Here is a 24,108-nt window from a genome sequence, read left to right on the forward strand (position 1 = left end):
TGTTGTTCTTTTAAGGGTGGCTTCAAGTGAAAGCATTGAGGCTTGGATATGTGGCAATGTTGCTGTAAAATCAAAAGCCACTGTCAAGGCCAGGGAATTCTCAGACACAGCGATAGATACACGTAGACGATCGGATGGAATCAAGAAAAGCTGCCGGATGTCTGATTTGAACCGCACAAAGGTCTACCAAGGGCCTCACAGGGAGGTGGCTGTGGGTTCCGCCTTTAGCTTCTGCTACAAGTCGTGGCATTACTCAGCACCTCTGTGTCTCCGTACTTGATGTTCTGGGGTCTGGCTCTTCCGGGGCCTTTGACGAGCGGTATACCCTCTGACAATTCATTTTTTCCCCTGTGATGGGTAGCACATCTTAAAAATGTCTAATCCTAATATCCACTTCATAATCTTGTTTTATTTAATGAGGTCATAGATGGAAAGCATTTAGAACAGCTCTCAAAAGAACACGTGTGTCTCATAATTAGACGCTATGGCTGTTACTTACAGTTGCCGGCAGTGTTGAGAAAGCTAAAGAAGCCTCACCGGGGCAGGCTACACAACTGCGGGGAGCCCACACCAGAGGCAGACGCGCGCTTCGCTCAGAAATCGGGAAAAAGTTCAAGCCTGCCGCAGCAGAACAGGGAACCACCGCGGGGGCCCTCGGGGACCGCAAGGGCTGCGCGCCCGCGAAGCTGGCCCTGGAGCTCGAAGCAGAGGCGCTTCCACGCAGTAAGTGCTACACAGACGCTCGTTCGCCTTGGCGCCGGCAGGTTCCTACACCTCGCGCGCGCCACCACTGCTAACATTGACCCCTGGCTGTCACTTGTCCCCCAACAAAAGCAAAAAGTCCTGTAGTTATTCTCGCGGTAGACGAAACTTCAACCCCATTGTTTCCCAGTCACTTTGGCAAGTGTCCGTCGCTCAGCCAAGCCTCGGCCTGGCCAAACGGGACCCCCAAAGCGAGGAGACACCCTCCCTGGGATCGGGATCGCTCCCGGTAGTTCTCAGGGGCGGAAGACGGCCGGGCTTCCCGGTCCCCCACGGTGTTTACTGGTTGCCCCAGGAGACGCGCCGGCCGGTTCCCGGAGCAGCAGCCTAGCTCTCCGCGGTCAGGTCTGGAGCGCGCTGCCCGGGGCTCCGGGCCAGGATGAGCCGCCGCGCCCCATCCGGCCGCCCCAGGCGCCTGGACCCGACCAGCGGTGCCTCTTCACCTGCGCCCGAGGTACGGTCCCAGCTGGCCGGCTGCGCGTGGGGGTGTCGGGGCCGCCTCCCTAACCCCGGAGAGCACCGACGTGGAGGCCCGGGGTGGGGGGGGGGGGGAGGCGCAAACTTCTCTAGAATGCGTGTGCGTGTGTGGGCGGAGGGCGGCCAGGGTCTGTGAGTTCTCGCCTTGGAAATGGACTGGAGTTGTCAGCGGCCAGTTCACTTTGGGAAGTTTGGGGCTGGTCCTGGGTTTGTGGAGCGCGTCTGAATTCTAGGCTGTACCAATTTACTTCTCTGACCCTTTATTTGAACAGGTTCACGGGGTGTCCGTCTCCTGTAGACCCTCCCCAAACCCCCTGCCTTCCCGCACTGAGCCCCTTCATAGCAAATAACTCTTTCGGTTAACTTACACTTCTTAGTTACTAAGACATGACTTAGAGCAGTTTCTTTAAAATCGAATGGTGTCGGGTTAATGCCAGTCCTAAGCAAAGTCTCAGGCCTTTTGTTGTTGCTAATCACCCCGGACACCTCGATTCAATTGCCATTGGGTTCGTTTACTGATTCACTCCCAGGAGGGCAGCAGGTATGTTAGGTATGTTCTCTCTCTCTCCCTCTCTCTCTCTCTCTCTCACACACACACACACACACACACACAGAGCCTGGGTTGCTAGAGACCTGGGGATGTGTCCTCAGCATAACCACACTGACCACAGAAATCCCTGCAGCGACTCCTGGGTTCAAAACGAGGGGCTCTTCATGGTGGGCTCCCCACTTGCTGCCACGCCTCCGATATTCAGCTGCTTTGATTGTCGCCGTACTTACATCTGACCCACATTCAGATTTCCTGATTCCCAGCATTGTCTGTACAAATAAAACCAATATTTCTTCCACTTGACATTTGCATTTTATTCCAATATGGTGTCCCCTCGTATATGAAGGGTGTTAGCCCATGCATAAGTGAGCCCATGCATATATATAAATATATATTATTTCTATATCATATATATTTGCTTGGAGAAGCCATTGCCAAGAAGTTACAGACATCATGGCCCTTTATTCCCAGATTGCATGGATCTATGAAAGAATACGGGCGTTCTCTAACCGAAAGGTAATGGTCAAACTCAGATGTTTAACGCTGTTGCGATAGTATTATCTAATACACATGACCTACTAAAATGTGCCAGTTGTCCCAATAATGCCATTTCCTGCAGACATTTTTTTTCATTTCAGGATCACACATTGTCTTTCGTTATGTGTCTTCAGATCCTGTAAACCTGGAGCAGTTGGTCCCTCAGCTCTGCTTTGTCTGGGATGGCACCAATAGTGTTTACGGAGTCTGGGCCGTTTGTTTTGTAGAAGAGGTTTATCTGACCATTTTTGCACGGTTAGAGTTTTGGTGAAATGCTTTAGACGTGACATGTCTCAGCGCTTCACACCAGGAGGTGCACAATCTCATTTGCGCCACCACAGATGAGGCTCCTAATTGGTAGAATCGGCTGGAAGTTTCCACTGCAAGTGTGGAAAAAGAAGTGTTAGCGACAAATCAGTGATCATTCTGAGTAATCATGTTGATTCATGTTGAGATTTTTTTAGGATACATTTTACTGCCTACCTAAAGGAAAACATCCATCACACTCAAGGTTTTAATCAACCTGCAAGACCTACATTTTATGGAGAATAAAAGTAGTCGCAGAAAGGCCAGCATTTATTACAGTTTGTTTTTCAGTGTAGAGAACACTTCACCTGAGAATCTTGTAAGTCAGGGAGGCCATACAGGAGTCCCCATTACGTGGACAATGAAATGCTTATTTAATTAGCTAGTGGTGGAGTGGGGACTTACATATCTTTCTCTTAAAAGGTTAGTCCTTTTCCTCCCTCACCGTAAAGCACTGAAAAGCGATTAAAATACAGAGCAGGGATGTATGCAACCGTATGAAGAAGTAGGGGACCTGCTGGGATCGAAGGGCGTATTCTTGGATTCAAGCAGGCCTAGCGATACCACTTGTTGTGTGTGACACCTTTGGGGGAAAAATAGTCCTTAATGCCTCAGAACTTTAGTTTCTCCTAAAAATGGGGTCAAAACACTTACCATGCATGGGGTATAGTCTGGGAACTTCACTGTTCAATGCAAAGCACTCAGTAGAGTGATAAAATGAGTGCTTGTTGACGTCAGCTGGTACGTGTTATTCTTTGTAACGTTTGGCATTGACCTTGCCACCAACACCATGGCCACCCACACTACTGCCATCACTGAGCCCTCCTTTGCTACCTCAGCCGCCGCCTCCACAGTCAGTTGTTGAGGGTCTATGCAAGGGGTACAGTATGTAACAATGAATTTGATACAGTCTCTACTGTCAATGAAGAATCACCCCAAAACATACATATATAACACATGCCACAGACAACAGTGTGGCGACAGCCAGAGGGAAGCAGGGTGGGGGCCAGGGGGAGGTGGGCAAAGCAGGGCGGGGGGCAGAAATGGGGACAGAAAGAGACTTTGCTGGGGGCAATGGGTGCACGATGCTGTGTGCAGACGATGTTTTGCTGAGTTGTGCCCTTGAAACCTGTCTCGTTTTGCGAACTGATGTCAGCCCAATAAATTCAATAAAAAAAAAATGAGTTCACTATCACGAGAAACAGACCCATAAACAGATGACTGTGTCATTGGCATAACCCAGGAACTAAATTTAATGCTGCATTTTTCTCGAGTTAGGTTTGCCTTTAATCAAATCATCAGCAGAGTTTTACTGGGGCTAGAAAGTGTTGCGAGCAGGACTAAGAGCAATACTATGTGAGCTGAAGTGTATCAGCTCAAGCATGGAGGACAGAAACATGCTTTGGGAAACTCATAAATAGAGCTTCCAGCAGAACAGTGTAGCTTTGCCGTGAAATAAGGTATGGAAGCTGAAAAATGTTACCAAATTGTGTAGAGTTATGCCATCAGCCAAAAGCTGTAGCAGTCATTTGGTGAGAAGGGCGTGGACCGGGCGTGGATTGCCAGCTACGTCCATATTTTCACATACCTAGAACATCTGAACCGAAGTCATGGCTCCAGTGAGTACCATTGCTGGGAATCTGAGCAAGTTCCTTTCCGCTGAGTACAACACGGGTTCGTTGGAGGAACTGTCTGCTGCAGTTGTTGTGAAGAAGCAAAGGCAAACGGCAGCAGTCTGTCCACAGCTACGGTTCCTCAAAGCTGAGTCGCAGCTGGTCATGTGTCACTATCCAGGAAGTAGAGTTCATTTTCCCTTCATTTCCCCGTCACTTCAACTTTTTAAGAAACTGTGATAAAATACACAGTAAGACGTAAAATTTACCGTCTTACCTGTATTTAAGTGGCGGTAACCACATGCGCATTATTGTGCAGCCATCACCACCACCCATCTCTGGAACTCTCTTCATCTTGCAAAACTGGTTCTTTGTACCTACTAAACGGTAGCTCCCCAGTACCCCCCTCCCTAGCCCCTGGCAGCCACCACTCAGAAGTCTCCCTATTCTAGTTTTAAAGAAAAACATCCAATCTCAAAAAAAGGCAACAAAGTAGAGAAAAAGAAACAGAAAAAACAAGAGATAAAGAAAAGCAAGATAATGATGGAAAGAAATACAAATATATCAATAATTATAATAAATATAAATGGACTAAATGCTNAATTCGATACAGTCTCTACTGTCAATGAAGAATCACCCCAAAACATACATATATAACACATGCCACAGACAACAGTGTGGCGACAGCCAGAGGGAAGCAGGGTGGGGGCCAGGGGGAGGTGGGCAAAGCAGGGCGGGGGGCAGAAATGGGGACAGAAAGAGACTTTGCTGGGGGCAATGGGTGCACGATGCTGTGTGCAGACGATGTTTTGCTGAGTTGTGCCCTTGAAACCTGTCTCGTTTTGCGAACTGATGTCAGCCCAATAAATTCAATAAAAAAAAAATGAGTTCACTATCACGAGAAACAGACCCATAAACAGATGACTGTGTCATTGGCATAACCCAGGAACTAAATTTAATGCTGCATTTTTCTCGAGTTAGGTTTGCCTTTAATCAAATCATCAGCAGAGTTTTACTGGGGCTAGAAAGTGTTGCGAGCAGGACTAAGAGCGATACTATGTGAGCTGAAGTGTATCAGCTCAAGCATGGAGGACAGAAACGTGCTTTGGGAAACTCATAAATAGAGCTTCCAGCAGAACAGTGTAGCTTTGCCGTGAAATAAGGTATGGAAGCTGAAAAATGTTAACAAATTGTGTAGAGTTATGCCATCAGCCAAAAGCTGTAGCAGTCATTTGGTGAGAAGGGCGTGGACCGGGCGTGGATTGCCAGCTACGTCCGTATTTTCACATACCTAGAACATCTGAACCGAAGTCATGGCTCCAGTGAGTACCATTGCTGGGAATCTGAGCAAGTTCCTTTCCGCTGAGTACAACACGGGTTCGTTGGAGGAACTGTCTGCTGCAGTTGTTGTGAAGAAGCAAAGGCAAACGGCAGCAGTCTGTCCACAGCTACGGTTCCTCAAAGCTGAGTCGCAGCTGGTCATGTGTCACTATCCAGGAAGTAGAGTTCATTTTCCCTTCATTTCCCCGTCACTTCAACTTTTTAAGAAACTGTGATAAAATACACAGTAAGACGTAAAATTTACCGTCTTACCTGTATTTAAGTGGCGGTAACCACATGCGCATTATTGTGCAGCCATCACCACCACCCATCTCTGGAACTCTCTTCATCTTGCAAAACTGGTTCTTTGTACCTACTAAACGGTAGCTCCCCAGTACCCCCCTCCCTAGCCCCTGGCAGCCACCACTCAGAAGTCTCCCTATTCTAGTTTTAAAGAAAAACATTCAATCTCAAAAAAGGCAACAAAGTAGAGAAAAAGAAACAGAAAAAACACAAGAGATAAAGAAAAGCAAGATAATAATGGAAAGAAATACAAATATATCAATAATTATAATAAATATAAATGGACTAAATGCTCAGTTAACTGACAAAAGTTGTCAGGTTGAATTTGTTTAAAACCTGGGTATATGCTATTTATGAAAGATGCGTAAAAACAAAATGATGTGGAAAAGTTGAAAGCATGTGTATAAAAAGATTTTACTGGGAAATAATAACCCAAAGAAATCTGATTAATTACAGTAAGATTATATAAAATGCTTTTAAGGCAAAGAAAAAGCATTACTACAGATAAAGAGAGTTGCTGTAATGATACAAATTATATTTCTGTTTCATATAAATTTTTATTCATAAGGAAGTTATAATAATTCTAAATGTGTATGCATGTAAAAGATGGCCTCAAAATATATAAAGTAAAAATTGACACAAGCAAACATCTTTAAAGATCTATAACCAATGCACAGCTAAAGTAAAACCTTTTTTAAACACACTCCTGTTAGCATCTCATGACCAGACAAAAATTCATCAAGGGAGATATTAAGAGAGCTAAAAACACAAATGTGGTTAGGCCATTATGACAAATAAAAGCACACAAAATACTTGGAATATGACTGTAAAGTTAACAGGATGACTTTTCCCCTTTGCCCAAAGGGACAGATACCTTTGACTAGAACTAGTCAATTGTACAAAATCCTAGAAACTGTACTCTATTGGTAGGGATTGAATTAGACAAAAAGTTGGATGTTTTCCTCTTATTTTAAAAAAAAAGGGCTTCATACTGTCTGAAATAAATGGCAACCCTGTAATCATGAGAAAACATTAGACAAACCCACCTCGGAGGATTTTCTGCAAAACAACTGCAGAAAGGTCAAGGTTGTGATGGGAGGAGACTTGGGAGACGTGATGACGAAGTGCAGGGTGGGTGTCTGGATGGACTCCCAGACCAGAAGAAGGACAGTGATGGGAAGCTGGTGAAAGCCAAGCAAGGTCCCTGGTTTATAGCATTGTACCAGTGTTAGCTTTCCAGTTTTCACAAATGTACCTCAGTTATGCATTACCATTACCATTAGGGGAGGCTGGGTGCAGGGTCAGAGGGTATACAGAAACTCTCTGTTCTAACTTTGCAACGTTTCTCTGTCTAAAGTTATTTAGAATAAAAAGTTTAAAAATGAGTAAGCCGCTAATTTATTTGCACACCAATCTTTAACTACAGCACTTACTTTCTTGTGGTATTTAATTATTCCTGGACCATCTGGCTCTAGCATATAGCGTGTGAGAAAGCATTCAAAGAACAGGTAGAAGAAAATAACTTTGTGCACACCAACCAGAGAGCAGGTTTTCTTTCTTTTTTGTTTTAAATAAAAAAAGTTTCCCTTTAATCAAGGCTTTTAACATGAAACAGATTTCTTGAATAAAATAGAAAGTTTCCAATACATTGAAATGTAAATCACCATACATACAACACCTGGCAGGAAAAAAACAAAAACAGCAAGTTTACACAATGCCTGTAACAGCCATGGTCTTATTCTCAGATGCTTCCTCTGTCCGCCACGTGCATTCTGCTGGACACAGAGCTCCCGGAGTTTCTGGGGCCGTGCTCAGCAGAGGCTGCAGCCTGGGAGCACTCCCCTGGCTGGCTTGTGGGGCTGCTGGCTCTGCTCAAGGAGCAAAGCAGTCACAGCACATCAAACAGCGTGTCATAAACATCCTTTAAAAAATCAAAGTGAGAAATAAGAAGGCAACACCATAATGTTATCAGAACGATGCTAGCAAGTGAGGACAGCTGTGTAAACTAGAGGCTGGAAGGTGGTTTCCCAGCTTCGTTTCTGTGGCTTCTTGGGCAGTGGCCAGCGGGGCAGCTCTGGTTCAGGGATCATATCATGGAGCCATCCCGCACTCTGCTGAACCCCAAGATGCCTCCCTTCAGATCCAGACATCAGATGGGTTCCAGGGGCCAGCTTGGCTATGCCCTCCCGCAGGCAGCATGACATGCTGGTCCTCGAACTCCTCGTTGTCGTATTTGTCCGAATAGTAAATTTGTACGCAATGATGTCCCCGCTTGAGGACTGTCAGCCCCACGCTGCCAGCCTCCAGCAGCTCCCCAGGTTTTCCTCTGTGCGCCTTAAAGAGACCGTGTGTGATGTGCTTCCGGTTACTGACTATGAGGCTAGTCTGTCTGAAACAGTAGGGAGTGCTCCTTGGTTTGTCCTTCAGTTTACTGATGTAAAGACTTCACTCTTTCTGCGTTCAAGGACAGCTTAAAAATGTAATTGAATAACCAAAGACACTGAAATAGAGAACAGGCTGACAGTGACCAGAGGGGAGAGGGGAAGGAATTTCAGGGGAAATAAGGGAGAGATTTAGAGGAACATATATAAAGGATACATGGACAACAACTGAGAAGGGTGGAAATGGGAGGGAGGGGGGAGGATGGGGGGGTGGGATGGGATGGGAGTAATAGACAGAAAACTGTACTTGAAAAATAATTAAATAAAAAAATTGGAAAAAAAATGTAATTGAAAAAGGGAGTCACACTGGCTGCACCAGGAATTATTTATGCTGTGTTCCTCACCCAAGGTTTCTTTTTCCTTTGTTTCACTTCCAGCTTTTTCCCTTTGAAATTGTTGCTTTGATCTAAGGCAGGAAAGTTCAAAGGCTTTGCTGAGGTTGCCCAGCAGCACTGGTCTCTTTCTCTCACTGACACCGGCACAGCTGTTGATTAAGGTTTCCGCATCTACACATTTCGTGTTGAAGAAAATATCTTAAATATCGTGTACAGAAATACATATTTGAATGATATGTCTGGGTAACTGAAACAACTTCCTTTTCATTGACTGAATTTAGCCTGTAACTTCCCTCTTGAATTTTCCTTACCAGCCATCTAGAAATGTGTTTTTCAGCATATTCAGGTTGTCAGAGTCTGATCTCCATGTTTGTGCGAAGGGAATATTTTAAGACATGGCTACAATGATCTCATTTTCCTAAGTCCTCTTCTACCTCAGAGTGAGTGAAATCGCTTGTAGTGGCAAATACCAAAGGAAGTCTACTTATTATTTATGGGTTCCTATATTAATTAATTACAGTTGGCATACAGTATTATGTTAGTTTCAGGTGTACAACATAATGATTAGACATTTATATAACTTGTGACGTGAGCACTGCGATATGTCTAGTACCCAGCTGACACCCTCATGGTTATCACAGTATTAGTGACTGTATTCCCTGTGCTGTACTTTACATCCACATGACTGTTTTTATAAATGGCAGTTTGCACTTTTTGACAAAAGGAAGTCTTGATGGTGAAAACTTGTCACTGTTCAGACTAAGTAGAAATGAGAACTCGGGAGGAAATCTGAACCAGAAATAGTGTACTTAGTGAATTGCACATTGTGTTTATTAGTCACCCATTTGGCGAGTATTCATGGCATCTTAGGCAGCTCGCGAGGCACCAAAGACACGGAAATTTTCTCCAGCAACTACAGGATGAGTGTCTGTTCTCAAACAGGCACTGTTTGTGATAAAGTTCCACTATCATAAAAGTTATATTCTTTGGGGGGGAATAGATAATAAAGAAGTAAACCCATAGACAAAGAAGGTAATTTTATGGTAAAAAAGAGAGTGGTAAATACTTTGAAGAGAAAATAAAGCAGGACAATGGGATGGAGATTGAGTGGGTAAGAGATTGAGTAGGTAAAGTGTAGGGTCTACTTCACACAGGGTGGGTTGGGAGGTGGGTTTTGGATGACAGATGGCATCCAAAGAGATGGCATGTGCACTGAGTTGTGAGTGGTGATGGGAGGGAGCAGCCTCAGAAATGACAAAGGCAGCCACAGGCGCTTGGGTGGGAACGAAGGTGAAGGGTGAGAAGAGGACAGTTGGCAGAATGTCCCTCAGTTTGGGTGTCTCTAATGTTTCCTCATCATGAGAGTCGATGTTTGGCATTTATGGTAACAGTATATGAGAGATGCATTCTTCTTGGTGTATCACATCAGGAGCCTTAAGTCAGTTTATCTCATTTTTTTTCCAGTAGTATACATATTTATTGGGAAAAAATTGCATATAAGTAGATCCATGCAATTTAAACATGTATTGCTCAAGCATCAACTGTTCTTCCTTTTTTTTTAATTTTTAAAAATACATTTTATTGATTATACCATTACAGTTGTTCTATTCCCCCCTTCATTCCCCTCCACCCGCACACTCCCTCCCCCACCATTCTCCCCCCACTTAGTTTATAACCACGTGTCTCAAGTTCTTTAGATTCTATATTTCCCCCACTATTCTTGCCCTCCCCCTTTCTATTTTCTACCTACTGCCTATGCTATTTTCTGTACCTTCTCCCCCCTTCTCCTCCTCCCACTCCCCTGTTGCTAACCCTCCATGTGTTCTTCATTTCTATGGTTCCACTCCTGATCTAGCTGTCCTCTTGGTTTGCTTTTGTTTTAGGTGTGGTTGTTAATAACTGTGAGTTTGCTGTCCTTTCACTGTTCATATTTTTCATCTTCTTTTTCTTATATAAGTCCCTTTAGCATTTCATATAATAAGGGCTTGGTGATGATGAACTCCTTGAACTTGACCTTATCTGAGAAGCACTTTATCTGTCCTTCCATTCTAAATGAAAGTTTTGCTGGATAAAGCAATCTTGGCTGTAGGTCTTTGGATTTCATGACTTGGAATACTTCTTTCCAGCCCCTTCTTGCCTGTAAGGTCTCTTTTGAGAAATCCACTGACAGTCTGATGGGTACTCCTTTGTAGGTGACTGTCCCCTTATCCCTTGATGCTTCCAGGATTCTCTCCTTCATTTTAGTCTTGGCTAATGTAATTATGATGTGCCTTGGTGTGTTCCTTCTTAGGTCCAACTTCTTTGGCACTCTCTGAGCTTCCTGGATTTCCTGGAAGTCTATTTCCTTTGCCAGACTGGGGAAGTTCTCCTTTATTATTTGTTCAAATAAGTTTTCCATTCGTGGCTGTTTCTTTCCCCCTGCTGGTACCCCTATAATCCGGATGTTGGAACATTTAAAGATGTCCTGGAGGTTCCTAAGCCTCTCCTCATTTTTTTGAATTCTCATTTCTTCATTCTTTTCTGGTTGGATGTTTTGTTCTTCCTTCTGGTCCATTCCATTGATTTGAGTCCCAGTTTCCTTTCCATCGCTGTTGGTTTCTCCCTTCATTTCAATTAGTTTAGCCTTCATATGTTCCTCTAATTTGTGATTATAATCAACCAGTTCTGTGAGCATCCTGATAAACAGTGTCTTGAACTGTGTTTCTGAGAGGCTGGCAATTTCTCGGTCGCTTAGAGTTATTGGCTCTGGGACTTTGAATTCTTCTTGCGCCATCCTTTGGGCTGTTCGTGCCTGTTCCGGAGCAGGATCGGAGCCCTAGGTGTTCACCAGAGCAGGGCAACTCAGTCGCTGGGTTGTGACGTTGTATGTGGGGGCGGGGTCAAAGAGGAACAATGGCGTCCCATCTGCCGCCTGCCACCGTGGCCCCCACTGGTGCTGCAGGTGCCACTGTCACCGGGCCCACACGTTTCGTCCCACTGCACGCGAGTGTGCCACCGCCGTCAGCCCTCCACCACTGGGTTCGCCCCCTGGGGCCTGCGTGGTCCGTCCCACTGTGCGCGAATGTGCGACTTTGGTCAGTCTGCCCCGCACCTCGACTGGTTCTGGGCTGCCTGCGCACCTAGGTCGGGGGATCTGTCCTGCCCGACCCTGCTCCACTGCTGGCTCTGCCTCTCTTACCATCCCGGTTGAACGGTTAGTTGTTGTCGGACTTCCATATAATTCAATTTTCTGTTTTTTGGCTGTGTCTTTGTTCTCCAAACCTTTGTTGTGTTCAAACTTGGTTGTGGGAGAAGGCACAGTGTTTCCACCTATGCCTCCATCTTGGCGGAAGTCCAGTTTATCTCATTATTAATGTTACAAAAACCAAAGAAAAGCTGGAAACCAGATTAAACAGAAGATAACCAACCAAAGATACATGATGAGCACACTCATGCATTCACAGTCGTTCTAAGGAACATTCTTGAGATAATTGGTGAATAACATGATATTGTTGTTAAACTTCTTGAATTTGACAGTTATATGCAAAAGAATATTGGTCTTAGGGGTTATGTGCTGAAGTATTTAAGGGTTAACAGCCACGATGTCTGCAAATTACAAATGATTCAGTAATCATAATTATAATAAACACATGGAGAAAGGAATAAATCAAATGGGGCAAAATGTTCTCACAGTTGCTGAATATAAATGAAGCATATAGTTGTGTTTATTAGATTATTCTTGTAACTTTTCCCTAAGATTGAAATAAAGCATAAAAAAAATCATGTGCCTGCAACAAATGGAATTTCAAAGTAGCAGACACTATAACTCTTGAGCTTACAGTTAAGTAAATAAAAATGGCCGTAAATAAAAGTTAAAAAAAGGAAGAAGACAATCTTGGCAGGAGTACAGATACGGCCTCTCTCAGATAAGGGTCCAGAGGGAAAGACAAATGAGCCAACACAGTTCCGCGGCTGCTCTCGTCGGCCAGGGGAAGAGCTGGGGGAGAGGAAGTTTTGCTGAGCTTGCGGGCTTGCGGTGGTGGGGAGATGATTTTGACTTTCAAGTGCCAGCAGGTCATGCTGGTGATATTCAGTGACAGCTGGAATTCTGAATCTCTAGCGAGCAATGCAGATTTGCAGGCCATTGGATCCTGGAAGGGGTTGAAATCTCAGGAGGGCAGGAAGTGGGTTGGGGATGGTATCTCGAGGCGTGAGGAGAGGGTTGAGGACAGAACCCCAGAGAATGAATATCAAGTTAAGGATGAAGGAGGATGAGCTGAGGCAGTGACTGAGGAGGGAAGGCCAGACAGTGAAGAAAAAAAGAGACGACCAGGTTGGGGGTGGCATGAGAGATGGGTAAGGGGCACTCAAGAGAGTACGTTTCACGTGCTGGGTGCCAAAGGGACGTCGAGTCAGAGGAGGAGCACGAAGTGTTCCTTGGACTTGGTGGTCAGGGCGGTCTTCTCCCGGAAGCGAAATGTGAGCTGGGCTTTGGGAGGTCAGGAGGGGTCAGCTCGGCCGAGGCCCGGGTTGGCTGTGTTGGTGTGGTTTCCCTTCCTTGTCTGAGGCGGGGGTGCTGGGGGCTGAGTGCCCCTCTGGCCTGGTGAACACATCACTCAGGGCTCGCCCTCCGTTCTACTCCCAGCAGCTGTGGGGCCTGCAGGACTTCTTTCGAGGCTCCCCTCCCCATGGCCTCATCCTGGGGAGCCAGGGAATCTGCTGGAGTTTTTATGACTCTCTCCCCGCCAGCCCCACCGCCACTCATCTGAGGTCCCAACAGAGTGGGCAACACCTAAGCCCTGGTCGCGTCTCCCTTCCAGTTCTCTTTTTCCAGTGCATTGGAGCCACACTTGCCCTGGATTTGTTTAGAATCGGTCATTAGAATATTGGGGAACAGCCCCTCCAAACCAATGATGATGGTTTTGGCCAGATTGATTGTTAAATGTGTCTCTTAAAAAATATATTTTATTGAGTATGTTATTACAGCTGTTTTATTTCCCCCTTTCACTCCCCTCCACCCTGCCTCCCCACACACATTCCTCCCCTTTAGTTCATGTCCGTGTGTCATATTTGTAAGTAAATGTGTCTTTTTGATAGTAATAAGCTAAGTATTTTAAGGCCGTTTCTGGTCCATGGTTTAAAAACCGTGCCATCTGGGTAAAGAAGAATACTTGCACTCCTGTTCGTACATGGGCAGGCTGGCCACCTCCTTAAAAGCAAAATTGAAATTTTTAGGTTTATTCTAGTGTACAAAGCTACTTTTCAAGACACAGGTGATACAGTTTTGTTTCATTATCATTTTGACCTTGAGACAATTTATTCCTTCCCTAGTCTGACAGCAGTATTTGCATGAAGATTTCTGCAACCTTATGTATAGCCTGGTATCAACCTCAAGGTCAGAAATAACTCTTGAAGACACAGGGTATGATGGTGTTTTATGCGGCAAGTTGGTTATGCTTAAATATTTGGCCAAACGCCAATGTAGATGTCACTGAGAAGGTATTTTGTAGGCGATGCTGTGATTTAGGTGAAAGATATTTGAATAAAGCAGATTACCCTCCTTCATGTGGGTGGGCCTCATTCAGTCAGTTGAAGGCTTCACGAGAAAAAAGACTGAAGTTCACTCGGAAGAGGGAATTCCACCTCTGGGCGGCCCGGGACTCAAGCTGCAGCCTCGGCTGCTCCCTGCAGTTCTGGTCTGCCCGCTCCCCTGCAGATGTTAGACTTTCCAGCCCCACAATCATGTGAGCCAGTTCCGGAAAATAAATCTGCCTCCCCCTTCCTCCCCCTCTCCCTCCGTCTCTGTGTTCTGTTTGTCCGGAGAACCCTGACTACCTCACAGGGTAATTTCATGTTGAGTCCTTCTTTTCCTGAGTTTGTTGGAAGAAATGGGTCTGTAGTTCCCACGCAGGACAGTGGCGCATAAAACTCCACAGTGACTCCAGTACTCCACACACAACCACCAAGGCTAAGAATCAACCAGAGAAAGCTGGGGAGAGTTTGTCATTGGTTCTGCTTGATTTCCTAGAGGATCAGGTCCCATCTATCCACCAGTGCCCCCTGGGGCCCGCTATACTTTAAGGGACCCAGGAGAATGTTTTAATTTCATATACAATCAGAGGAGAAGAAAGACAGAACTTTTAAGTTGAAGAAAATATTTTAACGCACAGTATTTTGATATGCACATTCACCTGTATATCAGTGCAGTCATAAAATACAATTTTAATATCTTTATGGATGAGAGGGTGTAAGGAGACCAAAGTACACGGGGCCCACACATGGCGTAACGTAGCCCTTTGGGGGTAGATGCTGGGTGGAAACATGCGTAGAAAATGTGGATAAGTAATAAAAGAGGTAATACTAAGAGGTAGGTAATAGAGCTTTATTTTTTTCAGTCTGAGACATACATCACTAAGTATAAGATATATGGCCTAATGGCTCAAGTTACATATATTGTGGATTATCACAATATGTTTACTTAATATTTATCACCTCAAAAATACAAACAAAAAAAGAAGAAAGTGTTTTTTCCTTGTGAGAACTTTTATGACTTTGAAATATTTAAGGTAGCGGTGTTAACTATAGTCACTATGCTGTATATTCTAGTCCCAGTACTTATTTGTCTTATAATTGGATGTAACCACAAATCTAATCTCTTTTTCTATGAATTTTCCTTTTTTTAGGTTCCACACATATGTGACATTGTATAACATTTGTGTTTGTTTGATTGATTTCACCTAGCAAAACTTCCTCAAGTTCCATCCATGTTATTGCAAATAGCAGGATTTCCTTCTTTTTTATGGCTAAATATTATTCCATCACACACACACACACACACACACACACACACACACACAGAGTTTTCTTTCCATTGTATGTATCTGCCTATCTATCTATCTATCATCTATCTACCTACCTGTCTAATCTTAGAACTTCTTTATTTATTCATCCTTTGGTGGACACTTAGGTTGTTTCTGTGTCTTGTCTATTGTAAGTAATGCTGGAGAAAATTTTATCTTAAAATCGCTGGTTCCTCCCATAGGCTGACATGGAACAGCAGAGTACTGAAATAAAATCCAGGAAGACTTAAGTCTTCCTATGACAATTTTATGGTAGAGACTTTCTCTTTTGGAAGGTGAGATAAACTATATTTCAAGTCTGCTCTAAGGGAAGTATTCCCGAGGAGCCAATTTGTATAAATAACTTATACAAATAAGTTTGTATAAGTTTGCTTAAAGTTTAAAGCACACCACTCAGCATAGGAACTAAAATATTACATCCTGGAAAAATTTCACTTTAAAATAATTTATCAAGTGCTTTATATTAGATGGAATGGAAAAATCCCATTTGGGAAGAGTTTTAGAATCTTTACCTTGTGAAGTGATATATATATATCTATATACATATAGATACACACACACACATATATATATATATATATATGTATGATGAAGCAAACGTCCCATCTAGTTGGCAACAGAGACTGTTGTTTCTTGTTCCTCTCCCAGAAGCCACCCCATACGTGAAGATGTTCCCACATCTGCATTCAGTATTAGCCTTGACAGCCCTGCACCCAACGCTTCCCATGGAGATGTGTACACTATCAATGGGAAAACACTGCTAATCACTTAAAATAGTGCCCGAAGTTAATTAATTTGTCTGCGCCTTTCTTTGCATCCAGCTCAAGAAGTTATCTTTCTAATGTGAATAGATTAAAAAAAACTTCAAATACCTTTATATTTAATTAAAATATGAGCTTCTACATGGACTATACCCAGATTGTAGAACAGTTATGAACTTATAGAAAGCAGAAGGACTCTTCTGAAAGGTTGTTGGAAAAGAATTTATCAATTTTATTGAAGTTAAATTCTCTAAACTCAACATTATTTATGGCAACGCAACTGATTACAACCGCCAGACACACAGGCAGCAATAATGAAGGTCATAAAATAAGTCAATTTAGGAAGAAATGATTGCTTTAACATTCAACCAGATATATATGGAACAATCATATAGCGAATGAAAAACATGGTAGTCAGACAGGCTTTGGTTTGAATTCTTGCTGTGCCATTTCATTCATTCTGCCATTCATTCCATAGATTTTTACTGATACCTAGTCACTGGGGACACCGTGGTAGAAAAACACTTTCCTGACTCTAGGGACACCAGAGTCTAGTGGGGAGGGGGTATAGATATTAAGTATGGATAATCATATAATTTAAAAATAGTTACAATTGGTGATATGTAAAAGATAAGTGTTGGGTGACATGACAGCAAATAATACAAGAACCTAATTTATTTATTTTTAAGGTATATTTTATTGATTATGCTATTACAGTTGTCTCATTATTTTCTCCTTCTCATTCCCCTCCACCTACATATACCTCCCACCCTCATTCCCCCTCTTAGTTCATGTCCGTGGGTCGTATATGTTAGTTCTTTGGCTTCTACATTTCCCATACTATTCTTAACCTCCCAATCTACCTTGTACCTACCACTTGTGCTGCTTATTTCTTGTACTTTTTCCTCCATTATCCCCTCTCGCTTTCCCCGCTGATAACCCTCCATGTGATCTCCATTTCTGTGATTATGTTCTAGTTGTTTGCTTAGTTGGTTTTTGTTTTTTTTAGGTTCGGTTATTGATAGTTGTGAGTTTGTTGTCATTTTACTGTTCGTATTCTTGGTCATCTTCTTTTTCTTAAATGAGTCCCTTTAACATTTCATATAATCAAGGCTGGGTGATGATGAACTCCTTTAACTTGACCTTATCTGGGAAGCACTTTATCTGCCCTTCCATTCTAAATGATAGCTTTGCTGGATAGAGTAATCTTGGAGGTAGGTCCTTGCCTTTCATGACTTCAAATACTTCTTACCAGCCCCTTTTGCCTGCAAGGTTTCTTTTGAGAACTAAGCTTATATTCCTATGGGAACTCCTTTGTAGGTAACTGTCTTTTTTTCTTTTGTTGCTTTTAAGATTCTTTCCTTATCTTTCATCTTGGGTAATGTAATGATTATGTGCCTTGGTGTGTGTTTTCTTGGATACAACTTCTTTGGGACTCTCTGAGCTTCCTGGAAGTCTATTTCCTTTGCCAGATTGAGAGGGTTCTCTTTCATTATTTTTTCAGGTAAGTTTTCCATTTCCTGCTCTTCCTCTTCTCCTTCTGGTAGCCCTATGATTCAGATGGTGGAACGTTTAAAGTTGTCCTGGAGGCTCCTAAGCCTCCCCTCATTTTTTCCAATTCTTATTTCTTGATTCTGTTCTGGTTGGATGTTTCTTTCTTCCTTCTGCTCCAAACCATTGGTTTGAATCCCAGTTTCCTTCCTGTCACTGTTGGTTCCCTGTACATTTTCTTTTGTTTCACTTTTCATATCCTTCACTTTTCCCTCTATTTTGCGACCATACTCAGCCATTCCTGTGAGCATCCTGATTACCAGTGTTTTGAACTGTGCATCTGATAGGTTGGCTATCTCTTCATTGCTTAGTTGTTTTTCTGGAGTTTTGATCTGTTCTTTCATTTGGGCCTGTTTCTTTGCCTCAGTACACCTGGTAGGTTGTAAGGGGCGGAGCCTTAAATATTTGCCAGGCGGGGCAACCCAGGTTGCTGCTGTGTGATGCTGTGTGTGGGGGAGGGGTCCGAGAGGGAACAGTGCCACTTGCTGGGCTCTCTGCCAGCTTTCAGTCACTTCCGCCACTACCCACAGCAAATGGGACCCTTCTGGTTCTGATTCCTGAGTGGGTGGGTTTGTGTCCATTCTAGGACCCTGTGGGTCTCTCCAATGAGCTCTCCCATGAGGCTGAGAGTTTCTCTTGCTGCCTCAATCCTAACAGGTGTTTTCAGTCAGAGGTTTGAGGCTTTATTTTCCCTGCACTGGTACCCTGGGTTCTGCGGTCTGTCTCGCTCCCCAGTTGTTCCTCCCAGTTTATCTGCATGCAGATGTGGGACCGCCCCCTCCACCAGCCACCGCCTTGCCAAGAGTCCTCTTCACCCAGCTGCTGGTCTCCACCTCTCCAACCATCCTGGATGTTTCTTCTTTAACTCCTTGGTTGTCAGACTTCCATACAGCTCGATTTTCTGGCAGTTCAGGTTATTTTTTGTTTTTAAATTTGTTGTCCTTTGGGGTGTATGAGGAGGCAAATGGTATCTACCTACACCTCCATCTTGGTGGGAAGTCTACAAGAATCTAATTTAGACTGAGGGCTTGGGAAGGCCAATTTCAGGGCTGAAAGCAGGCCACAGGGTGTCTGGGTAGAGTGAGCCAGAGTCAGAGAGGTTAGAGTTGAGTAGGAGAGATGAGGGGAGGGTGAGCAGAAGAGAGGAAGGAAGGAGAGGGGAGAGGAGGAGAGCCAAAGAACTCAGCTGTGAGATTTAATCAAATTGCTTATCTTCTTTGAAACTAAATTTTCTTTTTATGCAATGTGGATAGTAGTAATAGCTTCAGGTGGTTGCTCTCAGGGTTAAATGATGTTGTATTTGAATTATGCTTAATACACACTTAGTATAATAAGCATTTACTACCTGGTGGCTATAAATAATAATATCTTTATTGAGTTTACATTCTGATGAGGTGTTAACGTTCACCTCAAGAAAGGAAATAAGTAGAGAGAGGCTGATAGTTGTTTAAAGAGCTTCAGAGAGAAATTCCACATTTGCACTAACTTGGGAAACAAATTATTTATTGCAGTCACAACTGAAGGAAGAGGCAAGACAAAACATCTCAGTGTTTTCTGATTAGCAAGCAAACTTAAGTGACATCTCGATGAGATTTCAGAATAAAGATACTGAAGTTGTAGACTGTCATTGTAAGCGTTGCTGCGTGAAGTTTAAAATCTGCCTTTAATCCTCTTTATTCTGGACACAAAAGAGGAAAATTAATTCTAGAAACTTAATTGGGGACCTTGTAAGTATTCTTATAAAATGTTACAAATTGTTTGATTTCATTGAAAAGTGAAACCTCTGGGTTACATATTGCTAATGTGTCCCCGCCCCCCCCCCCATCTTCTCATTTTTTCCAAAATGGGTGTTTGTGGAGGCGTGGTAGCCTGCAGGAGTGTGGGGCTGGGCGTTGTGCTTTGCTTCTAACAGAAGACATGTTGCTAGAAAGGATGGTGCAGTGGCATTCTTATTGGGTTTGTTTGGGCAGAGCTAAGGGCCACCTTGGAAGAGGAAAGCAAGGATTTAATGCAGGGCAAAGGTTACTTAGGTCATTTTCTTTTCCTGGCTCGTCTTTTATTATTTGGAGATCCTTTTTTACAGTTACCAAAACCTGAAAAATTATTGAATTGTTTTCATTTTTGAAGATTCTTACTCTTTTGGCTATCATCTTATTTATATTCCATTTACTTTAATGGTGAACTTCCTGTCCTGAATGTAGTCAAAACGTCGTTGCACAACAAACACATTCCTAGCATTGCTGGAAACTCAGTGATTCTTTCTCCTTCTGCCTTCGGTGTGATGCTGAGGTTCAAGTCCGGGGTTTCCTGTGGCCTCTGCAGCCAGGAAGGAATTCACAAACATAGAATTCAGTTTCTTAGGACTGAAGATCAGGGTGTGAAAATTGAGGACCTAGTAAATTGGATGCTTCAAACATGCTTTCAGTTGTCTTTTGCTTAATTAATTAAGAAGCTAGTTTTAATATTAAAATTAGTCACTTCAGAGATCATGAATTTTGGTGGGCATCCTTCAGACCATTAAAAATACATTTAATGTTTATACTTATGCCTATAGGAAGTATATTATTTTGTTTAACACTGCATTTTAAGAACAAAAAATGGTATCATACTGTAAAGAGAGACTTAAAAGCAGAAGAAAAGAAGTTAGTTACCAAATGGCTGTCAGATGGGAGTGGGGAGGAGATTAGGAAGTACAAATAGGTAGTTACAGAGAGCCGGGAAATGGAGCAGCCAAGAACTTACAGGCATGCACGACCCATGGACATGAACAATGGTGGGGAGATTGCCTGAGGGAGTGGGGGGTGCTGGGTGGAGGGGGGCAAAGGGGGAAAATCAGGACAACTGTAATAGCAGAACGAGTAACATGTAACTAAAAATAATTTACTTTATTTTAAAAATAGTATGTTTATGAGATCTATCCATGTTGCTCCAAAGCAGTCGATTCTTTTACCTGCTTTCCAGAGTCCCCTCTTACAAGCAGGACTATATAGGTATGCCATATTTGACCAGTCTGCGGACACTAGCATCCGTGAGCGTTCGTGTGCAATTAGGAGTAGAGTTGCTGGTCACAGGGCGTATGCCAAAGTGCCCCCAGCAGTGACAGGGACGTAGTTCCTATCCATTCATTAAACATGCTTTAAACTTATTTTTTAAATTATGTAACACTGAAGACACAATAAAGATTAAATTAAATAAAATTTAAAAATTAAAAAAAATTTTACAGCACAGAAAAGCAATCATTGCTTTTAGACTCAGTACCAGTTGTTCGATACTTGGTAGTAGAATTTCCTTGTTTGGCCTAAATTGTCTCCTTTTTATTATCATAAGAACAGTCTCATAAGCTTGTTGTGCAGGGTGATCGGGAATAGTTCCCAGTCCAGTAAATATTAGTTGTGATATGTATATGGATTAGGTCTTGAAAACTCACAAAAGGTACGGCATCTAAGTTTCTCAAACTGCAGCCCCTTTCCACCCAATGAAAAGAAGACTTGATTTTTTTTTTTAGTCGATAGAGCAATTGTATTAAGATAGAGCAGTTTTCAAGACTGGATTTATGCACCGTAACGCAGGCAAGACACTTTGCTTGGTAGAAGAAGCTGGAGACCAGGGATGAAGGTCTCGGAAGGGATTGCTTCCTGGGGCAGTGCAGGCAGCCTGAAGAGGGAGGGGGGAGGGAGGGAGAGGAGGAGGGGGGAGCGGAGGAGGGGAGGAGGAAGAGGGACATTCCGTAATGAAAGAGCCTCCTCACACAATTGTGCACTGCAGTATGGAAAAAGGCTGGGACAAAGGGAGAGTGCGTGTAGAACAGGAAGATAGGAATGGACTTAGGAGGTTTTGTGTGTCAGAGGTAGGCAGTCATTTCTTCTCATTTTTACATCTCAGGGATACTATGACAACTAAATACCATAGTAGCAAGACTGGCCCCTAGGTCAGATAATTGGGCACATTGTGTGGTACATTATGAGCACGCTTATATCTTCTTTATGCCATTGAGCTTTGAAACCATCCTTTATTCTGAAAAGACCGTGAGCCACCCTGTGAGGCAATTTCAATCATTATCATAATAATATCAGTAACAGAATCAAATCATGTGCATCTAGCTTTCTAAAATTAACATGAAATTGCTTCATGAGTTAGCTGAAAAGTACCTAATAATAACTTAGATTATCCTCATGCAAGGACAAATGGGTGAGTTCTTTATCTTGCCACTTTTGATTGGGTAAAATTAGTGTTTTTTAAAAAGTAGGGATTGTTTAATACTTATAGAAGAAGTTGAAGGATTTTCAAAAAATTTTACAAACTCCAGGAGAGCTTAATTAAGAGAGTGGAAACGCTGATATGGCCGCCCTTGCACACCTTTGGGTCTTCTGTGCCACCTGAGTTGTTTCTTTGTCCGCATATTCTTCCTAAAGACATTGCATAGCAGAGTTTGCCATGTTTGTCTATTCCTGTTCTTGCTACTTTTTATAATTTAAAGGGACAGTGTTAATCCTTGTGATTATGAAAGTAATACCAGAGGTAAGACCTGTTATTAAAGTGATGTGTGTCCTGGCTGGTGTGGCTCAGTGGGTTGAGCACCGGCCTGCAAACCAAAGGGTTGCTGGTTCGATTCCCAGTCAGAGCACATGTCTGGGTTGTGGGCTGGGTCTCCAGTAAGGGGCGCATGAGAGGCAACCACACACTGGTGTTTCTCTTCCTCCCTTTCTCCCCACCTTCCTCTCTGTCTAAAAATAAAATCTTTTAAAAAATGATGTGTGTCCTTTCATCTTTTGCTTTCATCCCCTCCAAAAACATTTGTAGAAAAGGCATAGTACTTTTCATTTTGTGTGTTTAATGAAAAAGAGTATCAGACTGTAAATCTATACTTTCTTGTCTTGGAGATATTACTACATCCAAACATAAAGCTCTGTCTCATAACATGAAGATGCCTCTGTTTAGTGATTTGCATTGTCACAGGAGTTTATATTGTTTCAACCCTTCCCCCCTTTTTTTGCCATTGGAATTAACAATGTAATGAACACCCTATGTATGTCTTCATGCCCACGAGTGAATATTCTTTCTTCAAAGGGAGTTAACTGGGGCGTAGAGTTGCTGGTCAGTCAGTATTTACATTAAACATTTTAGTAGATGTAGCCGAATTGGTAGGGCATCCAAAGGGCACAACCGTTTTATAAGCCTGGCAGCCACATAGGAAAACAGCTTTTCTTTCTATGTCGCGAACACCTAACCTTATAAAGCCTTTCATTTTGTTCCCAAACGGACGTGTCAGAAATGGTGTGTCCTTGTTTTCCTTCTTATTGCTCTGGTTATTGAGGAGATTGGTGAGCACCTTTTCACGTGCTGTTGGCCACTGCTCTGTCTTTTCATGGGAATTCCATCTGTCCATCCATCCCTCCATCCATTTTTATTGGGTTGTTTGTGATCTTCTTACCAATTGTAGGTATTTAAGAATATTCTAGGTTCTAATCTTTGTCTGATACAGTGTTCGTTTTTAAAATCTGTTGCATACTGCCAAATTCCTTTCTGGAGATTTTGTGCCATTTTCTGTTTTTGTGAACAGTGTGTTGGCATTTCTTTCTTTCTCATGCAACTCTCTCTCATATATTGCACTTGACTATTAAGTATATTTGAAATGTTACTAAGATTAAAGATCAGAAATTATAATTTGTATTTAATTGATGACCAGTGAGGTGGAATACTTTCCCCCTTATTAGCCGCTTATAGTACTTCTGATAATTATTAGTTTTTTCTATATAATTTTTCTTTTAAGGCATTGGTTTCTTACTGGTTTGAGCAGATTCTTTGTATATTAAAGTTTTGACTGTATTCCTTTTGAAATATTTTTCCAGTTTGCTCTTTCACTTTAAATTCTTTTTACATATTTTGAATGTGTAGAAGTTTTAAAATGTTCTCATCTGATTTTTGATGTCCTTCTATTGCTTCTGTGCTTAGAAGATCCTTTCATCACAAGATAAATATGAATTTCTAGTACTTTTTATGATTGCATTTTTAATATTCAGTATTCTAAGTCTATCTTAAATTTATTCTGGCTTATAATGGGTAATGCAGTTTCAACCTGTCTTCCTGGTCCCTTTAGTAACCAGCTGCACTGTGCATTGACCAGCAGCTTCTTTCCCTATTCTTTCTGATGTGTCTTTTTTCACACACTAAGTTCTTCTCAGGACTAGACACTGAGGACTGTTCTGGAGTGACATTGATCTTCCTGTTAATTTCCTGCTGAGTATCACATTCTTTTAGTTAGCTATTTCAAAAAAAGACACCAAAGAGTCATTTAATTAAAAAGAAAAATCGA

At 42.7% G+C, this 24,108-nt stretch overlaps 1 protein-coding gene across 2 annotated transcripts in view; it reads left to right on the forward strand.

The window, feature by feature from the left end:
- The first annotated feature begins 482 nt into the window (after positions 1–482).
- The window catches only part of CCDC170 (coiled-coil domain containing 170), an 81,555-nt gene continuing 57,929 nt past the window's right edge, over positions 483–24,108 (forward strand). For both annotated transcript variants that reach the window (XM_037050633.1, XM_037050727.1), the window contains exon 1: positions 483–1,216. In XM_037050633.1, coding sequence (XP_036906528.1) covers positions 1,142–1,216 — 75 coding nt within the window. In that variant the 5' untranslated portion in view covers positions 483–1,141. The remainder of the gene's footprint in view (positions 1,217–24,108) is intronic.

This window comes from Sturnira hondurensis, unplaced genomic scaffold (genome assembly GCF_014824575.4).
Source record: "Sturnira hondurensis isolate 20B ecotype Veracruz unplaced genomic scaffold, ASM1482457v3 Scaffold0000167, whole genome shotgun sequence".
NCBI lineage: Eukaryota > Metazoa > Chordata > Mammalia > Chiroptera > Phyllostomidae > Sturnira > Sturnira hondurensis.